Raw genomic sequence first — 26,472 nt, 5'->3', positions numbered from 1 at the left:
GGGAACCATCCGTGATACCGACAATTAAAATGAAGTACCAGTGGAGGTAGGCTCTCTGTCTCTGTCTCTCTCTCTCTGTCTCTCTCTGTCTCTCTCTGTCTCTCTCTGTCTCTCTCTGTCTCTCTCTCTCTCTTTCTCTCTCTCTCTCTATCCCTGTTTCTCCTTTAAAGTCTCCTTTCACTCTCAAGGGGAGAGGACTTGTCAGTTTGTAATTGGAACAGCGTTCATGGATAGGGGAGGGAAAAGGGTCAAATCTGTGAGAAGAATCGAATTGGTCTTTGGAACAATAGTCAGGCATATTTGGGGAACCTTAAAAGGACAAACCGTATTAGTGAGCCCATGAAAGAACGTTTGTGGAAATGTAACAGGGCAGAGGGTTGAGGCAAAGTGTGTCTGGGACAAAATTGCAGTGACTGTCATTTCTATCTTTATCTACATTTACATTTAGTCATTTAGCAGACGCTCTTATCTAGAGTGACTTACAGTATGTACAGGCACATTCCCCCGAGGCAAATAGGGTGAAGTGCCTTGCCTAAGGACACAACGTCAATTTACTTGACCGGGAATCAAACCTATTGTTAAACTCATTTTTATCTTCATGCTCTTTTAAAATGAACCACTCTGAGGTTGCTGTCTCTAAGCGACGTAGCGTCTTTGTTTGACGTAAAACACCTATTTTATTAGGAAGAGTCCTATCAGAGTGTGGAACTCTAAAATAGATTCAAGGATGCATTTTGCCACTTGTGGGAAACACAAACTTTCACCTTATAATCAAATATACTGATACATAGTTTGTTTATATTGTTTCATGTATTCCACAAGATTCCTCTATCACCATAGCAATTAGTGGTTGTGCTGTAGATAGTATTGTCCACAGTCTCAAATTAATTCCTTAGTATTGGCTACTCAAGCATGTATTCCTTTGAGATGGCATCTCTATCTGAGGTTGACTTAAAGGCAGTGTAGGTTGTTGTTTAGAAGTACTTTTTAAAAATACTTCCTGAAAAAAAACGTAACATCCTGATAGCAACCAATACATCTAAAGGTTTGATAGTGAAATGAAATAAATCTGAAATCTGTTGGACCGAATGCAATGATTGGACAGGCTATTTGTCTGGCTGCCTTCTGGCAGAAGTCAAGTGTGTTTTGGATCAGTGGCTTTTAAGGGAGGGGGTGGGAAATGTTGGTTTGAATCCTTTCAAACTGGAGATAAAATTGCTAGGTTCGCAAAACTTGCCTAGCCTCCCTTAAAGCTCAAACTAGGATGAGAAAGTTGAATATTTCAGCAATGGTTGTTAGTCTTTGGCTTTCGCAAAGCCTTGATACCAGGAGTCCGTTTTGCACATCAAATACAGTACAGCTTAATTTCCATGCAGAATACTATACCTATGCTGCCTTTGATGTTGTAGAGGATGAAAGATGTAGACAGAATAAAGGATGGAACAGAAAGGAAATCCGATAAAAGGGTTGGGTCCAGATGTTGCAGGTGCATGAGAAGTCAGAGGGTTGTCAGCTTTGTCTTAATGGTGTCTAACCAAAAGCCTGTCCAAACCATGGCATGAGGTTTTTTAATACCTACTTCCAAATGATTTCCAAATTAATAATACCCCACTGTTGTTGTTATCAAGTAAGGAGTCACTACAAAATGCATTCTGGAAATGCTAGCGTTTGGGACCCTTCAATGATGCATGTTTTTAGCCAACCAAATACTGCTTAGAAATTATTATTAGAATTTCATTTTTGTACTCATTTGTGGTCATTTATTTTGGGACTGTGTGTTGTGCACCTTTCCTGAGGAGATATCCCTAGACAGCCCCCTGGTGGCCTGGAAACAACCTCTTATAAGTTTAAAACTGGAGAACATGGCCGGTGTCACACTGCAAGTAAAATTTCCACAGTCTTTAGAAGAAACAAATACCCAAAGTAAATACATAAAACCGTTCGTTTATTCCACAGCAATGACAATAACTGTAGCGAGACACACATTGAATATAAATCCCGCGTCGATGGTTGCGACCGTCTCGCGTGCATAATCTTTTTTATTTCAACCCTCTGCAATTTGGTTCTTCACTTATAACTGTGGTCATTATGAAAGCAAGCACTGGCTTTTGTTCTTCTGCGAGTATCACTCTATCACCTAATAGAATTCTCCGGTAGTCAATAAAGCCGATGAATTATGTATAGCTAGAGGCGACGGGAAAATTGACATTGCATGTAAATCAAGATTCCGAAGTCTCAAAGCTGTCTCTTCTCTTTGTCTCACTCCCTCATTTGAATATGATAGCTTTTATTATATTTGCTTATGTATGAATAGGGTGCGGTGGGGGAAATGTGTTTGCAGTGGGACTATAATGGGGTAAGACTCTCCCTTCTTGGCTCACTGGCTTTGCTTGTATCTCTTTTTTTCCTCCTCTCCCCCTCTTTCTATTTTCCCTCTTTCGCCCACCCCTCCCTCTCCCATTGGCCTTGGAAAGTCCTTACATCTGGTTGGCAGGGAGCTGGCAGGAGCTATGTCTCAGTAGCGATGACTCCTGTAGTATACCCTCCTCCGACTCCTATCGCACCATCAGAGCCTTATATCCTCGGTGTGTTCCCCTCATTTCTGTCCTGACGCCATAACCCCCATTGAAATATCCATTTTATGGGCATCACCCTCCATCACGCTAAAGCAAATGACCACTCGCCAAGCGCTCTGGGAAACCATGACATCTTTAAGGGGCAACAAGCCTGATCAGGAGGCCTCGTACTAGCAGCCACGTGGTGACAAGGCTGTCCCCTTGTGCTGTTTGTTTGCCCCCCTGTCTTTTTAGGTATTCAGTAAGCTTCAGTAGATGTTCAGTAGGCTATTGCTGGCTGTACAAAAACTGTGTCCTTTGCGGTCCCAGCTACCCACTTATGTAATTGGGAACAATTGCTGATATCACTAGCCCTTGTGGATTACTCCCTGACCTAAATGACTACCTAACTGCAGCATCACCAAACGCTGATTGCTGCATAAATAGACCTAATGTTTAGACGGATCGCTTACACATTGTGTCGTTTTTCTTGTTGTCTATTTCCATTGTGGTTTGAAGGCCCACTGTTTTCCATTTGTTCCTTCTACCCCCTATGTGGCATGAACACATGCAGGAACAATATACATATCTTGTCTGGAAGTTTTCTGCAGAGTCTAAGACAGTAATCTTTTGGAGACACCACCCATCAGTATTAAGGGGCTAGGATTTCTTCTCACTTTTTTTTCCATTGTCAGTATTAAGAAGATTAATGGCATGTCCACCTTTTGCTAAGCTCATACATTTAGCTTCTCTGCCCCCCCACCCACGCACAAACACACTTACACACACACACAGAACAGAAATACACATTTTTGTTTTGTCTAACTGTGTGGAAAGCATCATGGTAGATGTAATGTTCCTGCATACACAAACACAAGATGGCCTGTTCAAGGGGCTTGAGGAGTTTGTAGAAATTAAAGATACTGAAGTAGAAGAAAATGGATGGATACTGTACAAGTATGAATTATGGTTGTACATGGAACCATTGGTAACATAATTGGAAATGCGTGGGAAGTGCATTGTTTAAACCAGGGGTGTCAAACTCATTTCGCATCGTGGGCCACATACGGCCTAGGGAGATGTCAAGTGGGCCGGACCATTAAAATTATACCATACTCTGCTATAAATAACCAAAATATCATGTCTTTCTTCTGTGTTATCTAGTTTAATTGATATAAAGACCATATCGTATAAACTCCGTCCAACCGCTTTAACACGTAATGATCTCTTCGGTGGTGTAGTTGGTTAAAGCATTGTACGGCCACATATTGTTAATGCGAATCTGGGATCCCAAGTTCGCGCCCCAGTCCAGTGAATCTCATACGATATCCTTTAACTTTTACTGTGAGAAAATGACATAATTCTAAAGGCCTACGGATGTATCACAACATTTTAATGTGTGAGCACTAATATCAGATCAAAATGAACACATGTAGCCTTAATTAAATATTGAATAACGTAGGGTAGTCTACCGTCGGAGACAACCACTACGCCTCATTCAGCCAGTTTAAACGGCTGCTAGATGACGCTGTTCATTTTCAAAGCGCCGATAGTTCGGCTCTTTGGGCCGGCACAATCCGGAAGAAACCACCAAAGCTTCACAAGGCATCGTTCGCCCATCCCTAGTAGAGACCAAGGTATTAATTGATACCGTCTGCTGTTTTCAGTCTGTCTCAGTGATGCGGCTTGTCTTCTACTCTGATGGAAAGAGTGCGCCCCTTAGCGGATAATCCATGAATTACAGCGAATTAAAAATATTAATTCCATGTCTTTTATGCATTTTTCCACTTTCAAATTATCCTGCGGGCCTGATCGAACCTCCTTGGGGGCCGGTTCCGGCCCGCGGGCCGTATGTTTGACACCCCTGGTTTAAACAATAGATACATTGGGTGGTTTCAAACTTGGCCTAACCTACTTGAAACACAATCATTACTCAAATATAACCAACCCCACAACTCTAGTCAGCCCCTTTTTAGCGAGTCTACTTCATCACTTGTCTATGCTTCTTTCCTCCGTGTCATGTAATGCATCAGTATGAAACTCTCCACCAAAACCCCAGTTTCTTGCGCCGCTGTTGGCATGATGGATGGTGACAGAGGCCCTAGCTCCAGAGTGACTTTCTCCATTTTGTCTGATCTGAGGGAACAGACAGGCATAGTTGTTTTCTGCCACCAAAGCAGAGAAACTCCTAGAAGTCTGTCGCTCAGGATTGCCACAACACACAATGGGCTCTCTTTCTCTGTCTAACACCTCCCCACGGCATCCGCTTTCCTCGTCTTGCCCTTGTCGACCTTTTACAGATACCGTGCCTGGGTGTGTGTCAACAGTCAAACCCCCCTTGTCTTCCATCGTTATGCCTCTGTACACTTGCACCCCCCGTGTTGCCACTAGCCTATGACTTTGTAATTGACCAATCCCAGTTTTACTTTCATCTATCCTTGGTGGTTGAGATGAATGTAAAAATAAAAGCAGAGGAAGGTGTATTTCTTTAGCCGGTTGAGATACACCTGGACCCTGGCTTTCTGTCTAGACACACACACACACACACACCAAAACAAAGACCCACACCCACACAAACACATATTGTTCAGAGCATTCTCAAAACCACTTATATGTGGATATTACAGTACGCATGCTGCGGTCTGTAAGCTTTTCTTTAATAAAAAGCTAATCAAACAATCAGGTTACCTTAGCAGGCTGTAGCTGGGGTGAATAAACTCAGGTATGTGCAAGTCATTACCATCTCTGTGCCCCTGAGGATAACCATTACAAGCCAAAGGAAAAAAAGTTTTTTTCACGGCTGACTCGTTTGACATGGCTTGCCAAGGCATCCTTATTTTGTTTCTTTGCCTCTTGTATTGATTCTTATTTGACTTACTATTGTATGTCTCCCACAAAGCTTCTCTCCAGACATGAAAACCCCTTACACAACATATTTGTTGTCATGTTGCAGCAAATCCATTTTTTCTTTTATTACTGTGTGCTCGCACAAGTTCCCCACCCAATATTACTATGAAAATGGTCCGTTCATGAGCTGCAAGGCTCTGAAATGAAAATAAGGTTTTCTTTTATCTCCTTTCTCCCTCCTGAAAAGTTTCCGAATTCAGGGCACTGGCTCAATTGTACCCCAGACAAGGAGAGGGAAGTTTTTCACTCTTGAGCAGAACACCTGGGCCTCACAGAAGCCACCATTCACCACTACACAGGAAGGCTTTCTGGCTGGCTGAGGGGTAAACTGTCAGGAGAGGGAAGAAAGAGGAGAGAAAGCAATGGAGTTGGAATGAATAGGGAGAAGTAGAAGGCAATGGGAAGCGTAGAAAAAGAGAGAGAAAGAGAGAGAGAGCTAAGGACTTGGAATGGGAGAGAGTAATAAAGTGTGAGAGGGAGAGAAAGCTAAAGGGTGGGATCAATGGAATTGGACAGACAGGGAGAGAGACAGAGTGAGAAAGTCTGGGTGAAAGATATAAGGTGGGAGACAGGGTCAGAAAGAGGTAGGCTGAGAGGAGTGGAGGTAAAGGTGGTGTGTGTGTGTGTGTTGGGGGGGGGGGGGGGGTATGGAGGGTATGGAAGGAAGGGGAGGGTGAGCAATAGTGACCCATGAAAGTGCACCACTCTCTTAATAAGGAATGTCTGTTGTGACCGTTATGATTCCCCTCGCCCCTGTCCCCCCCCTGGCTTAGAGCAAATCGCTTTCCTTGACACAGACAGCATCCATCAAACACAGATAAAAAATGCTGCACACCCATATGTGTGGGAAGAAAGTGTATCATCTTTTGTCTGTGTGGGTGCAATGCATGAGAGACTTCACCATGCCACTCACACACACACACAGCCACTCTGAAAAGTGTGACATGAACATCTTGAACAGTGCTCCATACCCTGTCAGTGGCCCCTGGTCCAGTTTGATTTGGTAGTAGGTTGTAACAATCTCATTCAGTCGACAGCCTGCTAATGTACTAAGTCAATTTTAGTCATGGTTCACACTTGTACAGCATTCTCATACCAAATAATTCTGTTTGAAATGTACAACACAGAACCTCTAACCACGCCCGTTTAAGAAAGCACAATGTCCCAATTAGCACCATTCACCAGACACCTCATCTGGAGGCCTGAACTCCAGGCTTGTGATAGCATTTCAGGAGTCCACCGCACTCACTTTAGCTTTCTCACACCGTCGCGAACGGATGAGAAGTGACAGTGTAAATTCCGAGTTAATTAAAAAGCTCTTTGTAGGTGAAGACTGTGTAATGCATTTTTAATTAGCGCCTCGCTCACCTGCCTCTCTTGGTGAAGTGTCGGCGCTAACGCGAGGACTACGGCGTATCTTTCTGAGGCAGGCGCCACCGGGACTCAGTAGGAAATTACAGTGAAACAACTATGGAAAGCACAAAAGATCATCTCCACGACAATGTAGCGGAGTTCCATTGCTTTGCTCGCACCCATTCAAACAAAATAAAGTAAAGCAAATTTACCTCACATACAGTTATCTTCTGCTTGAATGCCTAGGGCACTTTAGCTGTTGCAATTAGCATCTAAGATCTCATTCTGGAGATGTGTTTCAACACTGCGGTTGGGGGTTGTGGGGGGCGGCTGCGACATTTAGTATTACGAGAAAGAATATTGGCATTATTGATACATGCAGTGTAATACCTCCATCTATGAATAGACAGCCTCGCCGGTAAGGCGTATCACAGGGAAGGTGGCCTCTGAAACGGAGCCTCATTGATTTGTGTACTAGATGAACAGCGGCTGAAATGTTTTTATTACTACTGTTGTTTTTTTTCTTCTCAAAGCCCAATACTTGTGAGGTTAAGTAGTCCCCCGGTTCATAAAGAAAAGCAAACAGCGGCACGGTATTTGTGGTCCCTTGTGTAGCTTTAATTAAGCGGCCTTGGGAACCTGGGAAATTACAAAGACCTTCTTTATAAATGTGTTCAGCCTCATTTGTTTCCACAAGGTGGTGGGGAAATATGTTCTAGAATGTTCTGATTTTTTTTTTTGTCCCCTTTTCGTTAAGTATAGGAGAACTCTAGGTTCCATCTTGGTACAGGACATTGACCAGTTGGCATCATGTAAAGAGACTAACCAGTCTGAATGGCCAACAGACAACTTTTGGATTGCCTGTTGAAAAGCAAAACATTGACTGTTTTCGTTTTATCTTACATTTATGCATTTAGCAGACGCTTTTATCCAAAGCGATTTCCAAGAGAGAGTTTTACAAAAGTGCATATAGGTCACTAACAACGAGATAGCCCCAAACATTGCAGGTAGCCAAACATGAAGCATACATTGTGAAACCAAATAAGTCCCAAAGGGAAGAACAATAAGAGCATGTAGTTAGACAAGTTACAATTAAACAGCATGAACCTCAAAAGTGCAAGAGTGTACCTGTGGAAAAAGCAAGCAACAATTTTATATTTCACAGTGAGTACAATAATTACAGTTACAACAAACCAACAAGAGCAACAAGTCTCTTAGTAAGCGTCATTGTGATCGTGGAGAAAACTAACATCAGGTCCAGCCAATCATTCCTAAGTGCTGTTGTACTCTTGGAACAAGTGCTTCTTGAGCCTTTTCTTGAAGGTGGGGAGACCGTCAGTGTCTCTGATGGAGGTGGGGAGTTGATTCCACCATTGGGGGGCCAGACAGGAGAAGAGTTTGTGTTGGGACTGGGTGCTCTTGAGCGGTGGGACAACCAGACAGTTGTCAGAAGAAGACCGTAGGTGGCGGGTGGGGGTGTAAGGCTGGAGGAAAGCAGCTGGGTGGAATGCTCAGACAGGTATCTCCTGATCTTCCGGATGTTGTAGAGTGAATCTACACGACCAGGAGACTGCTGCATAAACAGGCAGGGCATACGTGTAGAAATGTACAGGCAAATATAATGACGTCAGGGAACATGCCCGGTCACTACAGCAGTGACCCTCTCCAGCCCCTCCACTCCAACATATAGACCCTTTCTGCCAAGCAGATGGACTCTGGCTAGGGGCTGTATGTTGCAAAAGCGCATGACAAAGATGGGGGAAAGGAAGAGGGCATGAATGGAATATTTGACATGTAAAGGGTTTCGACCCAGATGCCTGTGCAGTGTGCCTCTTGCTGTCTTCTCATCCTGAGCCCAGTTTTCAGGCTTTCTCTCCATCTCCTTCAGTTCAGTTCTCTCTCCCCTTCTCTTGGCTGTCTCTGTCTCTTCTTCCACAACAGCCCCTCTTCCTTTTGGCCCCTCCCCTTCCTTTCTCTGAACGTGTGTCTGACCTTCTCTACCTTTTGACCCTTTTAGAGTCGATGTCACAAATACGTCACAGCGTTAGCTGGAGGCAAAACAGCGAAAGGAACCAATACAAACCAGCACGGAGTCGGCTCCATAAGGACTAAAAGGATTAAAATGTCATCTTGGAGTACCGATTCCAATTTCAAATGTTATCGCCCTAACCCTAACCTGTCAAGATGTAGTTGCTTGTTTTGTTTACAGTGACCCAAGCCTGGTACATGGTAATCCTCTGGCCTTGGTGCTGGCTAGGCAGAATATCGAATCATACAACACTAAACTCATGTTAAATCTTTTTATTTCAAGTCTTGTAAGTGACCATTCAGCATACAGTTAATAGGCCTCTAAAGATCTATATGCCCTCAGTGTCTGGTGTCAGGTGTGTGTAGATGTTAGGCCAATCAAACCAGGTCGTCCATCCACATTGAGCGAGTGTGTACGCGTCAGCCAATCTGGTTCTGTCCGTTAAAGTTAACTTTGTCAAAAGATCTTGCAACAAATGAAGCGTCTTGTAGGTCACAAACAGTATGTCATATGGACTTTATTATTAACATCTTCTTCGCTTTTCTCTCTGTTCTCCACCAAGCAGTGAGGGGCGTTTGGAGGTGGTGGGTGGAGGCAGCCTGCAGATCCTCAACTTGACGCAGGAGGATGCTGGAGCCTACACCTGCATGGCCGACAACACCAACGACACCCTGGAGGCCCAGGCGGAGCTCACTGTGCAGGGTAGGACCCGGGACAGGCTGGGGTGAACACGCTCACACACGCCAGCAAACTGGGGCTCTCAAGACCAAGGTTATCCACAATCTCACATTAGCATGTGTTATTATGGCATAGACAGATGGAGAGAACAATTGATTAATTGATAATAAATTGATCGATACTTTCACACACACATATAATGATGGAGGTTTCCTGTAAATCTCTGTTGCTTCTGTCTTTCTGTCACTCCATCAGCTTTTCCTCTCTCACTCTCCAGTATTTCTTTAGAGAGGGACAGGCCACTTTGACAGTAGGACATTTATGCATTTAGCAGACACTTTTATCCAAAGCGACTTCCAAGAGAGAGCTTTACAAAACGGCATAGGTCACTGATCATAACAACGAGGTAGTCCCAAACATTGCAAGCAGCCAAAACATGAAGCATACATTGTGAAAAAAGTACGAATACTGCAGCTGGATCTTACACATGTTCATACACACAGATCCTCACACTATTGTCTGTGAACTCTCACTCACATCTGCACACACACACGCACATACACACACACACGCACATACACACACACACACACACACACACACACACTGAACATATTGATTCAACCAAGGCAGTATGTGTTCTCACAAAAATGCTCTCCTTTGCTCTACAGCTTGCTCTCATTTCCATTCCCAATAAAACTGACGATCCAGTTACATATTAACATATAGTTAGGTTTTGTGAAAACAGTGTAGTCATTTAGAAACTTGAAACTCCAGAAACATGATAGCCTTTACTATTGCTCAGATGTCACAGTATGTTAAAAAGTACATACAAAGAATGTGATTATTATAATATAAGCGTCTGAAGTTTCCCACCATGAGGTAACCTGGACCCGGGGTGAATACAGGGCTTACTAACATGACTGTTTTCTGCTCCTGCCACATATCCACACCCACACAAGCCAGCTCTCTCTCCCCCTCTCTCTCTCTCTCTCTCTCTCTCTCTCTCTCTCTCTCTCTCTCTCTCTCTCTCTCTCTCTCTCTCTCTCTCTCTCTCTCTCTCTCTCTCTCTCTCTCTCTCTCTCTCTCTCTCTCTCTCTCTCTCTCTCTCTCTCTCTCTCTCTCTCTCTCTCTCTCTCCCTCTCCATTCTCCATTCCCCAAGATCAATAGTCAGGCCTCTCTGCCAGGGAAGGAGAAGTGTGTATCAGATCTTTGGAGCGGTCTGCTCTATCAATTTCTCTCTTCTCTCTCCATCCCTGCTTTTCTTTTCTTCACACACACAATCCCCCCCCCCCCCCCCCCCCCCCCCCCGCCTGCCTCATGGCCACTTCTGCACCGTCTCTCCGTTTATTAGGGCTGGCAAGACAATGCATTAAGCTGGAGGATGCAGGTGGTTTTAATCATGGAGAACCTGTACGACTGTTCCAGTGCTGTGGGCCGGCCCCCGGCCCCCTACACACACTCACATATCTACTGGTTGAGATGTGTGATTGTGTGTCAGTATCTCTTTTAGTTGTTGCACATTATCTGTACAGTGTGTTTTTGTGGGCCTTTATCCAAATGTGTGTGCGCCCCTTATGAACAGGAAGGGCCTGTTTCCCATACAACTTTCACAGTCCCCGATGGAGTTGAGCATAGATTGGAGCTAGCTGTGTAAGTGTGCGTGTGCGTGCGTGCAATGTGTGGAAAGATAGCAGCTCTTACCGAATGAGGCAGGTGCTGTTTTCCCACCCAAGCGACAAAAATAGCAGTTGTAAATAGGAGAAAAGCAGAGGATGTGTGCGTTTGAATGTTTGATAAGGATATGAGTGTGAGCGTCCCTGCCGTGGACGAAAAGCTGGATATGTGGGTGTTCACTTTGAAACACATCGTCTTCCGGCTCTCTCCACCTAGTCTGTTTTGTTTTTTACCAGGTATAACCCAAGAGCAATGACGATCTTTCCAGGAGGTCTTTTTAAGTGTAGAACCTTATGAGGAAAAAAACTGTGGAAGTGCTTTCTCTCATCTGGTTTTGGAGTGCAGGTGTGTGTGTGTGTGTGCCTGGAGCATACATCAGTGTGATTAGTGTCACTCACTATCTCACCCATGTCTCTGTCACTCTCCCACCCCTGTCTCCCTCATTTAATGCTGTCTCATGTTAGAGTTGACGTTTTTGCACATTGTTAACCAGCCATGTTAGTTTTGGCCCTTGGCATGTCATGCCTTGGATTACATTTTGTTTTGTTCTTGAACCGCTCTGGGCTAAGTGGTTAAATAAAAGGGATTGGCAGGAAATTGTTTATGTTTTCAGGAAAGGAATATAGAATTACCGTACATTGTTTATAAGTCAAGTTTATTGAATTAGTGAATTTTAGGAATGTATGATAATTTGTCCAGTTTTTGCCCATGTTATAATGAAACCCCAACGTACTAAAAGCTTGGCAACAGTTTACATTAAGATTACATGAACCACCATGGAGCTTCACCAAACACCCTGGACATAGGCATTACTATATAAGCTAGAGTAACAACATTGTAGTAAGTAGGCTCTACTATATAGTTACACTTTATTACACATGAGGTAGGCTTTGTTGTAGTCTTGGTTGTCTGATTGGACCTTGTATCCAACTAACTTCTAACTTATTTATGTGGCCTTTGTGAAACCTAAAAGCATTAACGCAGTGCCAACAGGGGATGGTGGAGTCCTTTGCTTTGTTTTCAAACCCTGAAGCAGAAACATGTTAGAAGGGTCCCAACTGTTTAGTAGTTCATTGCCCTTGCAGTGACGTCTTTATTCTCTTTGAACAACAGAGTGCCCCCTAGAGGGTGGAAGATGATCTAGCAGTGTGCTTAATGCTCATCACTTACCATGGCATTACAGTGGTGGTCAGTCAGTAGCATGTAGTGGATCAGAAAGTGAGCTTTTGTAATGGGTATTATCCGGTCCTCTGGGAGAGGAACGCCATTCTGGAAACAACAAAAGGTAGTCAGAAGTGTCCCAAGACTGACAATGCCCTGATATAAAAGTTCAAACCGGACATCATGCTGCTATTGGCTCAACGTCTAGGGAGAACATTCTCAAACAAGCATCTTTTCACAACTGCTCCCATATTCTAAGCGTTTGTTTGGCGGGTGGGAGATTAAGAAGAAAACTGTTATCATGAGAGGAGCAGGGGCAGTAATTGGCCCAAGCCTGGCTTCGCTAGCCCGGGGGGAACACAGGCCGTCCGGGGTGCTAGGCCAATTGTTAACCTCATAAAGCTAGCTCGATGACAAATTACTCTGGTCAAAGCAATGAAAAGGAACTTTGTGTATTTTTGTGTTTGGGCTTTCTCTCTACTTTATCAAGTCTAGAATAATGGCAGCTGTAGGCCTAGATACTGTTTATTTTCTCTATTATATTGTTGATATTGCTAGTATTTTTTTATACAGTTCACTGTAATTAAGAGAAAATATGGGCCAACATTTGATGGCGCATTTGTTCTATTCATTTTTGCAATATTATGTTGCCTATATTAAGAGCTTCTTTTCTTGAGCCAGGAGGTTTTTTAAAGAAGTTATGAGGACTCTAATATTTAACAAATTGCATTAACCCAGTTCATATTTCCAAGTTTTATTGCTTTCCTAACCTACATCGCTTCCGCTTCATCACATATGTGCACAGCCAGCCCCAACCACAAAAACACTCAAAAGAATATCCTCTAGGAAAGCCATTGAGTTGTCTTGAGATGCTTGACCTTGACTTGTTCCTCCTAAATACTATACAGTGGAGTTGGAGGCTGGCAAAAAAGCTTATTTTACTAATCTACAAGCTGAAGATATCATTTGGTCCCCATGTGAGGATTGAGGCAGTCTCTCCCCCTCTCTCTCTCGTTGCCCCCCCCTCTCTCTCTTTCCCCCTATCTCACTTTTTTCCTCTCCCTCTCTTTCTGACTGGTAGCAAAAGAGGCTCTTACTTTGAACCAGCATCCATTTACTACTGTTCTGGGATCTAGAGACAAGTGTGTTTGTTGTCTGAGTGCCTCTCTGTGTTCGGCGCGGGACTGCGACTTTCTGAGAGTTTATAAGTATGTTATTAATGATTATGGACCTGGGCTGAAAAGGATTGAAGGAGGGAAAGAGATGGTTCTAGAATGGAGTGGAGTAGTCACTCCAAAGTTTTCCTTTTGGAGTTATCACACAGTTATTTGTCAGGCCTTATATTGATGTCCTGCTTCACTGGGGATACTGTAGCCACTCCCTAGTACAGTGGTTTCTACAGAGGCATTCATGTATATCAGTGTTCATGAACTCATATTCATGACATGCGTTTAAAAAGTGTGCCTGAACAGTACATGTTTGGAAACATTTACAGACTATTGACAAATGTCAATCTCAAATGCTTTTAAAGTTCCAATGTGCAACACTACTAGATTTTGTATCCGTTGCTGCATTTGTTGTGGAGTTCTCCACATCTAGTGGAGGCCTGAGAACTCGGGCTGAGGTTTAGCTACATACTGTGTGTGTGCGTGTGTGTGTCTACCCTCCACACAGAATGTGTGTAACTCCCTCTCTATGCGCAGACTGGAGACTATTCTAACAGAAATTATTTTTCTTCTATGTGAATACCAGTCCTCCTCTGCAAACTTTAACTAAACATCATAAATCCCTGTACGTAGACACATGCATACACCCACACCCACACCAGACTCCTCTGACAGTTCCCAGTCCCCCATAAGCTTTATTGGTATATTTAGCCATTTTTGTGCTCATTGCTCAGTCAAATAGGTTCCAAATGTCTGAACTCCATTTAGGGGAAATGGTGCATGTCAGCTCAGGGACGGCGAGTATTGAGGGAGAGAGAATGGACGGGAATGGATTATGGGAGGGATGGATGGAAGGAGTGAGGTAGAAAGTGTGTGTGTGTGTGGTGAGGGGGATGGTGAAGTTAAGTCTCTGCACAAAGATAACGAGCACCGCAGGGCCCCAGTCACCCATGGGGTCTGTCACCAGAAACCCCAGAAATCCTCACCAGGGGGGCCCTCTCTCTCTTTCTCTCTCTCTGTCTCTCTCACACACACACACACAGACTCACATTCATAAACATACAGCACAGAACCATAATCAGATGCTCAGCACCATCCTGTCAGACACTCACTCCCACTCCCACGCCAGCCACACAAACAAAGGAGCACAATTGAACACACCACATAACCCACTCCTTAGGAGTAGACCATGATGGACATTCCCTCAAAAACACACTGCCAGTCTAGATCTCCTGTTTCTTTGTTTCTCTTACTGTACCTTTCTCTCTGTGGCCGTTTCTCACTCTGTCTCTGTTTCGCTGTCTCTCTCACACACACACACACAGATATAAGGACAAAATCCTTCACATTTCTTTCAAACGTACTCACACGTGCACCCTTACCATAAACTGTCTGGAATAACACAGTGTACACTGCACACAGAGCCCGCGCTTGTCCTAGTTGGCAGAGACTGTGACATCCATACAGAGAGCTGGCAAGGGGAGCACACACAGGGAGTTGACAGACACACTTTCCAACACCATTAACATCCTCATTTACCGCACACAGCCACTGTCCCACGAGTCACTAGCCACAGCAGAACAGACAAAAGAGATCGGAAGCTGTAATTCACTTTGGACAAGCCCATCAGCTAAATGACCACGTTATCATGTTACAGAAATGGCCTCCGATTGCTGGGGCACTAGGAGCGACACCAGTCTTGCCCATAGAAGAGGCAGTAAACAAACCTTATATGCACTGAGCATATCCAGTGTCAGCATCCAGCCCCGCCCATTAACAGGAAGCTCATAGTTAGTTGCCGGAGAGCCACGAAGGCCGATAGACGCGCTTGACTTGCAGACAGCAGTGGGTTCATTCAGTCATCTGGATCCTGTCTTTATCAGAACAAGCAGACACACATGGAGAGACAAACTCTTATACCATTAGAGGCACACATGTACACACACACACATACATACTCTCCCCCCCCCCCCCCCCCCCCAACAACCAGTTTATTGCAAACGCGTGCGCATATACACAGACACACAGACACACACACACACACACACACACACACACACAGTTCTTCAATTACAGTCAAGAAGTGCATGCCAGGGCCCTGTGCTCTGTTTGACCTTGTTATTGGAGAGATTGATGATGTTCTTTATCTGGTCCCTAGATCAAATATCCATCCAGCTTCATTACTGAGCAGAGGGCAGAGTCTGTCCTCGGATGTTTAACCAAGACTGTACTTACATGCTTGTTATATTCACCTGTGGGGAAGTGGCGCGTTAGGAAATGAGAAACAAAGATTGTTTCAGGAGAAGTACAGTTGTTTTCTTCTGAGTTCATATTTCTCTAGATACTTTTTGTCATTTGTCATTTTCTGCTCGATTGGGTCGGTGATATTTTTCCGACCATTTTCTCTGTCTACAGAAAGGTTCACTGAACAGAAAAAGTTTTTTGAAAATGACCAATAAGTTTTTCTATAATGCGATTCATTTGCTGTTCCTGGGATTGAAACAGTCAGGACGTAAATGGCTGATTTGTTCTTCAGACAGAGATGGCATGATTGTGGTTTCACATGCCTGCTTTGATTTCAGAACTGCTGGATAAGAGTTCACGAGTCAGCATGCTCTGTTCCTCTCTACCAGATTGTGGGCTTTTACTGTTTTTCTGTTCGGTGATCTTCCATTCCTCACTGATCATTTCCATCACTTAGTTTGGTTCTTGAAGCATTCAGAATAGTTCTCTCTAACAGAACAGCCAAGTATAACTTTCTAATGAGAACATGGTTTAACTGCACAGTATGCAAAGATTCAGATATTTCTCAGTTAAATGAATCATATGTCAAAGGATGTTGTTTGGGTTCTAGAACAACTCCCATTATTGGTTTTACACAAAGCGTAAGAAAAACTACACACTCCACATTGCCAGTTTCCCCATGTTCCAGGTGCATCCATGAACGCGTGTCCCTTCTGTCCCCACAGTCCCCCCCCAGTTCCTGAAGCGGCCGGCCAACGTCTACGCCCGCGAGTCCATGGACATCATCTTCGAGTGTGAGGTCACAGGCTCGCCAGCTACCACTGTGAAGTGGGTGAAGAACGGAGATGCCGTCATACCCAGCGACTATTTCAAAATCATTGTACGTTCATACATTTTTTGAGAGAAACTTGAAGTAAGGTGTAATATGCTATAGATGGTGTTCTGACTCATCAATAAGAGACTTACTGCAAATGGACAGATTCAAAACAAGGTGTTGAGCAAGACACTCGACGGATTTAGCTTCTGCCGATCAGTCCTGCTCAGTCAATGACAGTATTCACCAACATTGCCTCCGTCCTTGTCCCTCCCTGTGTGACTGCAGGAGGAGCAGCACCTGCAGGTGCTGGGGCTGGTCAAATCAGACGAGGGCTTCTATCAGTGCCTGGCGGAAAACGAAGCGGGGAACGTGCAGTCCAGCGCCCAGCTGATCATCCTAGAACACGGTATGTTTGGAGGAGGAGCTGAGGGATTTGGGGGGTTTTGTTTTGATATAAACTATATAAATATAAACTAATTGCATTTTGCCTGTTTAAATATGTTTTTTTTGATTGCCCGAATGCACAGTCAATTCCACAGCTCCAAAGATCAAAGTAGGGATACTTTATGTGACACTATAATCCCCTACCCAAAGACAAAGTTGGCCCTGATGTTACTGAGGCTGTAGTTCAGTACAGTAAGCTGACAGTTTGAGAGCGCCGGTGTCCTGGATTTGAACTCTAGTCATGCTAATAGGAACCAACATTGGAACAACTTGTGTAGTGAACACTATTTGCATAGTGCGTCTTCACACTGAGAGACAGGAGCAGAACACCAAGTGCCTCATACAACAGCACAACAAAGCTATCATGTATAGTGACAATCAAAGAGCCTGAAAGAATCATGAAACAACTCGCAGACAGAGAGAAAGAGCAAGAATGAGAGAGCCAGAGACAGAAAGCAAGACGCTAAAATACATTTAGCAACCAAAAATAGACTCAAATGAAAGTAAACAATATTAAAGTTTAATATTCTTGTTATATATCGTGGTTATATTGTACACTTGAAAAGTTATGCTCTATACACTGTACCCAAAATACCATCAATCTATATGAAGACTTAATCATTATATATATATATTTAGATGGATTTATTTATTATGTACTTCATGTAGGCTACTAATGTGGCCAGATTTAATCAGCAAATCGTGCATATGGTCTTGAGAAGTGATGACAATGTGTATCTGTCAAAAGGAACACTATGTCTGTCTCTATTGAAGCTATTGATAAGAGACGGTTAAACCGCAGGTGTTTAGTGACCCAAATAACATGTTTTTTTCTTTGTGGGAAAGGGGGTGGGGGTGAAAATGAGGATAAATGAATCAGTGACACAGCTGTTCTTGCATCCTTTCCTGCCCAAAGCAGTACATTGGAGAGCACAGTCTTTCATCTCACGCAATCAAAGGGGACCTTTTTTTTTTTTCTTCAGTACATCTGTCGTTAGACGACTTTTTATTTTTACGTAATCCTGAGTGTATTTAATTGTGTCTGAGGAGTTAACGTCAAAAACTGATGCAATTGTGTATAAGTAACAAATATACACAAATTAATCTGCTTATTTACGCATTGACACTTGACATTTGAAAGGGAATTCTCAATTTTCTTTGACAGTGAGTTAGGATATGGTTGATCACAGATGGTGTTATTTTTTTCCCCATTCTAAATAACTAGTTGGTAGATGATCCATCACTGCTTCTGAATGTCAGTTTTATTTAAATTTATTTAAACGTACACTGGCACTTTAATAAATGCATACACTCCTGAATATATGAAAGTGTAATTCTGTGACTCAGTGTTGAGCAAGACAGTGGTAAAGCCTGCAGGAATAGCCTAAGTCACCTGTGAATACTGGGACAAGGAGCACTGGGCTGTGAGGTTCACAGTTGACTCACTCCCACACGAGTCTAATTGAAAGATGAGGTGTGTCTCTCTCTAGAGTCTCTCCTTTCCTCTCCTTTCTCCGGTGCTGTGGGTTTACACACAATGTGTAGAGTCCCAGAACCATCTTCCACCTCCCCCCCTGTGTTCTTTCTTTCTCACTTTCTTTCCCCCCCTGCTCTTGTTCACCCCAACACCCCTATTTTTCTCTCTTTCTCTTTCTCTCATGGGAATACACACACCACCTGAGCAGTTCCACTGAGCATCATGCTAAATGTGCTGTCCAGAGTGTTCCCACAGAGACAGACAGACAGACACACACACACACACACACTGACACAAACACACACACATCATCCCTAATATGTCCCCGCCCTTCTCTCCTTCACCTGTTGGGCTTGAGCTCACATTTCTGTCTCACAAATATGAAGAGATCTGCTACTGTATGCTAGCCTAGTCCTGGGAAAGACCAGGTAGAGACCGGCAAATCAAAAGGTATGTTCAACCAAAAGTCATATGTATTCGACATCTGCTGGGAATTATTATCATGTTTTAAATGTATTAGTGGCAGTAAATGCTGTTTAATAACACCACCAGATAGCTCGTCAAGTTAGGTCTGCTGTTTGAAGGGAGGACTTGTAAGGGGATGAAAGTTGCCATTTGAGAAGTGGACTGTTGTAAACATCCCCTCCCCCAAACCCCTAAAAGCAGACAACAACATGAATAAGAAACACATAGCAATGACCAGACGAGAGTACTTTTGTCAGTTCTTTCCTAAGCTTCTTTCAAAACTTGAACACACCAAACCTGACAAGCTCACTTTCCTGAAGCTTAAACAAGTCTGTGAATCCCAATATAGACCCCGAATTGCAGTCCAGGGCAATTTTGCTGACATTCCACAATCGTGTGCAATGTAGGTTAACTTAGTTGCAAACAGATGTGGCTCTGTGGAAAACAAAACTACTAAAAAGAGACCTTGAAGGACCTCATCACACAATAGAAGGCAGCCAGTTGATATCTATTAAACCTGCTACCCTTTCTCCTGAGGGTGTGATAAACTGCTTCTTATTGTTTTTCAATGTTTGCTTGGCATTATAGTCAGTTAAAGTATGTCATCAACACATACAACTATGTTTTGTAGTCCATTGCGACTAGATAGGATACTATAGGAATTATTTAGTGTTCCTTAAGTATGAAAAATCAGTTATATGGTTGGGATTTGTAGTCAGGATAGAGTAGCCTTCAATTTGCAAGCTTCTTATTTGCAATCTAAAACAGCTATATATCTTGTCACAATCATTGCCATAGCATAATTACTGTGGGAAGTTATAGTTTGGCATGTATCTATAACCAGGTATAATCTCTGTAGCTGATGCTAATTGCATCATTGTGAGAACTGTAATTGCTTTCCACCAAGAGGTAGCTGCATTACATTTGCTCCTCAGCCTTAAGCATTTTGCACCTGAAGCCATATTCAAAGCAATATGTTAATATCAGATAGTGTAGCTACTCTTACACAAAGGAAGAAACTGTACAAAGTAAACAAAAAGTGCAAAGTAAACCCAGGAAACGCTACAGCAAATGAAAAAGAAACTTCCTTACTACTTCAAGGATACGTTTTTGCTCATGGCTGCCACTGCATAGCAGGCACCAAATAGAAACTGCCATTTTATAAATGTTACAGTTTAGTTAGTGCCATTCTTTATACAGAATCTCAAAGGCAGGGCAAAGTTAATATGAGTCACTTGCTATTCTAGAGTATTGCAACCCTTCTGGACATTTTCTCTACTCTGTGATGGGCTATCGGTACAAAAAGAGAGCCAATTTGAAAATTTAGTCATCATTAAACTTTTGTGGTGACTATATCTTAAAATGTCACTGTTACTGTACAGTATGACTGTGTTTGTTTGGCCTCAGTGTGTCTTTTTTCTGCGTTTGTCCTCCACATTCATTCAAGAGTTATATATTTTTCTCTTTCTACTCTTTTAACTGGAAGCTGCAGCAGTCAGGTGTACTCTCCCTCTCTCTTTCCACTTTCTTTCTCTCTCTGTCCCCATCTGTCTCCTTTTCAGTCTCCATTTCTCTTCCTCTCTTTTTGTACCAAATGAATGCTCTGACATTGGGTCTTGGTGCCAAAGTTGTCTATTCAGTAGAGCTGGAGCAACTTTGTGTTGTGACCTCGATTGATAAAAATGATGACAAGCGAGTGACTGACATTCAGACTGGCTGAAAAGTCGACCTCAGGGGGCCCTCAAAAAACGTATTGTATCCAGAATAGCTTTTTGACTAAAAAGGAAACAAGTCATACTTTTCTTTTTTTAAGGGAGACTACTGCAACTCTGGCTGATGGACTGTATTCTTATGGTTGTTTTCACATCCGGAAGGGTTGTGAGCCCATCTTAGACCTGTAAGTTGATAAATGACACAAGGTGTCATGGTAACTCAGGTTGAGCGGGATACGTGTGTGTGTGTGTGTGAGGTGGGGGGGGTTCCACACAATCACGTTAGACTGGATCCTAGCAGGCCCAGAGGAAACACTGTGGCCAGAATGGGAGGCAGGCTGTGTTGCATAATGACCAGTAATCACCACCAACGTCCCTACCTCCCTTCACCTCCCCGTTTCCTCTCCGCCCACCTCCCTCACCACCACTGTGGTGTTTGTGTGTGCAGTGATAAGTTGAAATCAATGGCGGGTGGTGTGGAGGTAGTGGTATGGGGTCGGGGAAATTGATCGGGAAGAGCTGAAATCAGACCCTTTTCGATTTGTTGTTTTTTGTGTGCACCGATGAAAATGGTGTGCATCCGACCTCTGCAGACTGAGGCCTATCAGCATGGTGTGACCTACCTGCTGTTCCCCATATGCACCTTACCATCTTCAATATTTGTTTTCCACCGTTCCATTTGAAAATGTCACAAGAGTTGTTAGCTCGGCTCTTTCTTCATTTTGAATGCACGTCCATATCCCAAACAACTGCACCAGCTCTCATGTTCAGCATTTACTCCAGAGCGACTACTTTCCAGTTCATCATCGACGAACAATTAGTGGTTCTTTCAAGGTTGTTATCTGCTATTTACAGGCCTGTAGGTTGTGACGTTGGTAGTCTAAAACCTACTTCTCCCAATCTGCTCTGGGCCTGGGCCTGGGCACACCCTCGCACACAGACGCACACACAGACGCACATGCCATCCAGGATCCTGACTGCTGGTTTTGGACGTCAGCAGTCCCCGGAGTGTGCTATGAGGTGTTCAATTAAACAGCTGAATGGCGGGAAGCGCCACGCGACCTCAAAACAGGCCTCTTCCTCTATATGCCGTAGGTCACCTGACCCCCCCGCTAGACCTTTGCCCAGAAAGGGGTGGCACAGATCGTTTTCAGCTTCCTACATCCTGGCCAAGCCAAACCCCCCCCCCGCTCCCACCCTCCCCCGTGGCGTCACCCGTTCGCCCACTCCCTATACACAAACACGGAAAATATATTTTTGGACCCACACTCCAGCGGACCCCGCGGGGACCACATAGCATGATATCTGCTCCACTTTACAGCCCAAGCCAGGGAGTTGGCTAGCCAGTCACACAGACTACCCAGAAACCACAAGGGGCTACTCTTCCAGCTACACAAACATTCCATTTCACCTCTTCACCCCATCTTTGGGGGAGAATGCCTGTGTGACAAACACACAGTCGGTGGCAGAAGCTCCCGTGGAGACCACATGTGTGCACATGCTCACTCGAGCTCGCCATATTTACCTTTATTTAACTTATACACTAGCTGTGGCTCCCACACACCAACATCCCTTACTATTCACACAAATTGCCACGTTAAAGGGGGATTCGGCTTGTCGGACCTAAGTAATAGGAATATGGAAAACACGGTTGGAAGATTCAGGGAAGGATACAGCTCAAGCAAACAGACATCTCTCTTAGAGTCCATCCCTCACTTCGGGGTTTTTCACGCAAGCGGGCATGCACAGTTGATGGATGAGACCCTGATTTCCCATGAGTGAGCTCGTCGAAACATGAGAGAGCGATGTGGCCCAAACGGCGTATATCAAAAACATGGACAAACGCCTTCATTTGCATATCAGTCTTTCTCGCCACAGCTGGTGTTCATGTTCAAGAGCTAGGGGGAAGGGGGGAAAGAGGGCTGCTACAACACACATAATCAAATTACCCTCCAGTGGATAGCGAGTAGAATGCAAGCACATGCTCAAGAGCGTTCGCACGCTTGCTCGTACAGGCTGTTGATTAGGGATGGGTGCCCAACACCAGATTCAATTACCATTAAAGCTTGTTCTTATTTGTGTCTTATTTGTGTTATATATTTATATATACAACTTTGGAATTGTGTGTGGAGGTCCAGTGGGACTTAACTGGTCACTAGCATTTCATGTCTTCTGTCTGTGGTGGGAAACTTGTCCGACACTGAGGTTGTGACCGGGTGCAGAGCCTTTTGAGGGTTAGGCTGGGAGGTTATGTTGAGGATTTAGTTGGTGGTGGAGGAGATAAGGTTGTCCCAGTAATAAAAGGGGACTTACTCTTTGACCCTTGAGGGATGGGTTTATGTTGAGCTCTGCCAGGGGGCTTCCAGCTCTCTGGCAGGGGAGTGGCGAGATCTGAGCCCCCTCCACAGGGTGCCATCTCTCCTCCTCCACCAGATGATCCCTTATATTCGACCCCCCCATTATGATAGTATTACACATACATGACACAGATGATGCCCCCTTCATGGTCCATTGGGGGTCCTAATCCAACTTTACCATGCTGAGACCCCTACTTCAAATGAAAAACACACACACACACACTCTCACACACACTTCCCCCCCCCCCCCCCCCCGGCCCTCCTTCCCACCACCTCCCATGGAACATTAAGCCCCCCAGTACTGTCTGATGTGCTCCGCCTCTCGGCCCCCTTTAGTCCTTTATCTCCTCAGCCAGTTCCCCTAAACACACAAACACACACCACAGATATACACACTTAACCCCCTCAAAACCTTTCTGAAGCTTTTATCTAATTTTCAGTGCACCTATAATAGCGTTGGTTTCCACTTTCCGGTACCAGATTCTACACATAGAATGTAGAGCTATTTGGCTCATGGTCCGCTGTTCTTATTTGTGATGGTCAAGTGACAGTGAAAGCTGGCAGTGCAGCAGCTGCTTGTCTAATAGGATGTAAGACTCCATGCCACAGATACAATAGGGCTATCAAGCCCTGAATAGCGTCTTTCACTTGGTCTTGGTGTCCTACCAAAGCAGTGTTCCAGAAAATATATTTGTGACTGTTGATCAAGAAAAGTCAAAGTATTGCCTGAAAATACAACACTCTGTTTAGACACCACAGACTACTTTTTTTCTGTGTGTCTCCTTTGTGTGCTGAACTTACCCAGCTCAAGGATTTCATTCTGATTTCTCACCCTAACCCTGGCTGTCTTAAAGGCTGCCATTTTGTAAGAATACATTTGGAGTCACTCCACCCTTTGGGCAATGTGTCTTGTAGAGTCTGTCACACAGAATTGTATGCCTTTCCTACATGCCCATCTGAAACGACAAGTCCTCCTCCAGGGCCAGCTTTATAAGAGATGGGTTACTCTTGGCCCCAGCCAGGGACCAACGGTGTCCCCCAACGAAGGAGCAGCGTTGGGGCAACCGGACCTACACGGAAGCAAGGGACCCTGGAGATGTATCAAAAGAACAAACAACAGATGTTTTGATCTGCCTCTCTCCCCTCCCTCTGACTCTGTCTATCTATCTGCCTCTCTCGCCTCCCTCTGACTCTGTCTCTCTATTTGTCTCTCTCCCCTCCCTCTGACTCTGTCTCTCTATCTGTCTCTCTCACTCTCCCACCCTAGCATCATCCTCCAAACATCTGTCTCCCTTACAGACTTGCTATCTTTTATCAGAACATCAAGCGGGCTGCTCAGTAATGTCACAAGCTTTCGGAGTTCTCATTCTTCTGATTGTATCTCAAAAGACCAAGGGACAGAATGTGCCCTGTAGAACAGACATGTCACAATGTTTCCGCTGTGCTCTTGACAACCAAAGGGAGGCAATGGCGGCATGCTTTTGCACAGAAAATACATTTTGGCACAACCATAGAAGTATCATGAAGGACTCCCATTCATTGATATCATATACAAGTTGTACTGCATCTTGTATATGGGCCAACTGATTAGCCTTTCAAGTAACTTTCTTGACCTTCTCGAAGGAAATTTTTTATTTAAATCATCATCATGTCATCTTTGTTTCTCGCCCACTTCCTTCTGGCATTATCTTGTCTTCTGTCCTTCTTCTGACCATCTCTCATCCCTCTTTCGCTCCCCTAGATAAAAGCGCTTGTTCAGTAATAAGCCATTCACGTAACCGTGCGCTTCGACTCAACCCACTTACAATTACTGATGCGGATGCACAAATAAAGACTTCCATTTTGCCATTACATGAGTTTGGCGGAGACGTTGGGGTTTGTAAGGACGGTAGTTCAAGCAATGGATGATATAGTCATCAGTCCATGGGCAGAGAACCTTGGTTCATTTGTGATGTTAAGTGAGGTAAGCATCCTGTGCGCAGTGACGAGATGCAGGAAGACTTGATAGCGTCACAGTTTCCCACACTAGTGGACAAAGGATCATTTGATTCAGGCAGGTACTGTAGGGCACTCTGCACTCTGCAATGGAAAGTTGAATATTATTTCACTTGTTTGATCTATTTCTGGATCTCTGAGAAACGTGGTAGCTGGTGAAGAACTTGAATACATTTAATGCTGTCCTTAAGTTCCCCTTAAGATCATTTCACTGTGTTGGGAAAGTTCAAAAAAATGATCCATCATTATTAAGGTACACATTTTATCATGCATCTTGTCACTTCACAATTTTATATAAGCAGTTGCCAGAATCATTATGTAGATAGAGAATAGCTTTCCTCATTAGGCCCCAATGTCACCCATTCATTACCTATGTCACGCATCCTAATGATACAATTAATCCTCTATTAATAGCGCAGGCAGGTGAAGTCAGAGCCGGCCTTACTGTTACTGTCGACGGCCGCTGCTAGCCAGATGGATTGTGACAAAGGAGACAGAAATGCTCTCAGCACTAGTGTAGTGCCACTGACCAACATTTTGGTCACAGTGTAGTCCCTGTGCCCAGTGTGCCAACCGCTCGTCTGGCGTGGTGCCCAGTGCCGGCGGCCATCGGGCAGGAGGCAGCTTTTAACTCCCCCCTGTCTGGGGAGCAGCCAGTCTCCTCTCTTTTTATTCATTCATTCCTTCCGTGACACGGGCCAATTTGCCGGCGGCTCAGTCTGCCACAAAGGTGATCCCCATAGAAGAGCCTTAGAGTCCGGAACAACACGAGGAGAGGCAGGAGGAAGGGGTGGTATATGAAGGGAGGCAGGCAGAGAAAGGGAGGCAGAGGACGAGAGGGAGTTAGACTGTTCTGCACCTGGAGGAGGGGATCCCTCACTGAATTGCTCCTCCCAAGGTTTCCCCAGAAAAATCAAAAATATGTTTTTTCTAGAGTTTTTCCTTGTCTTCCTTGAGGGTTTAGGTTGGTTGAGGGACAGTTGTATGGGCGTATGTGAAGGCCTGATGTTCATGTGAAGTGAACGGGTCTTGTTATTTAAAGACAGAGGGATTTTCCTTCACTAGCTCCAAATGAAAAAAAATATTTGGCTTGGTGGAATGGCATTCCTGTATTTTGCCACTAACTTAGCTTCTATGTCTTCTACAGCCACTAACACTAACTGGTTTTTCAAATTGTCTCTCTGAGTGACTGTCTGTGTGACTGTCTGTGTGACTGTCTGTGTGACCATGTCCGTCTATGAGTGGGTATGGTACTGTAGCTGGTGTTATGAAACTTCATCAGCACTGAGTTTGTCTGTCTGTTGACACTTTTTGTAAATCTGGAAGATGGATTCATCTGTGTGTGTGTGGGCTTTTAGAAAGTGTCACCTAATCCTATGTTGCTCTATTCAATAATTCCAATATCCAAGGTCACAAGATTGCAGAGACGTAAAC

The 26,472-nt window shown here is 44.2% G+C and overlaps 1 protein-coding gene across 10 annotated transcripts in view; it reads left to right on the top strand.

Annotated features, from left to right (window-relative positions):
- neo1a (neogenin 1a) overlaps window positions 1–26,472 on the top strand; it is a 115,851-nt gene that overhangs the window by 66,087 nt on the left and 23,292 nt on the right. For 6 of the 10 annotated variants that reach the window (XM_047041240.1, XM_047041238.1, XM_047041236.1 and 3 more), the window contains exons 5-7: window positions 9,407–9,546; window positions 16,497–16,651; window positions 16,874–16,994. In XM_047041240.1, coding sequence (XP_046897196.1) covers window positions 9,407–9,546; window positions 16,497–16,651; window positions 16,874–16,994 — 416 coding nt within the window. The remainder of the gene's footprint in view (window positions 1–9,406; window positions 9,547–16,496; window positions 16,652–16,873; window positions 16,995–26,472) is intronic. The other 4 variants (XM_047041244.1, XM_047041237.1, XM_047041242.1 and 1 more) reach the window with 1 other exon arrangement.

The sequence above is a fragment of the Hypomesus transpacificus genome, chromosome 19 (assembly GCF_021917145.1).
Source record: "Hypomesus transpacificus isolate Combined female chromosome 19, fHypTra1, whole genome shotgun sequence".
NCBI classification, from domain to species: Eukaryota; Metazoa; Chordata; class Actinopteri; order Osmeriformes; family Osmeridae; genus Hypomesus; species Hypomesus transpacificus.
This window is presented reverse-complemented; position numbering and strand designations above follow the sequence as displayed.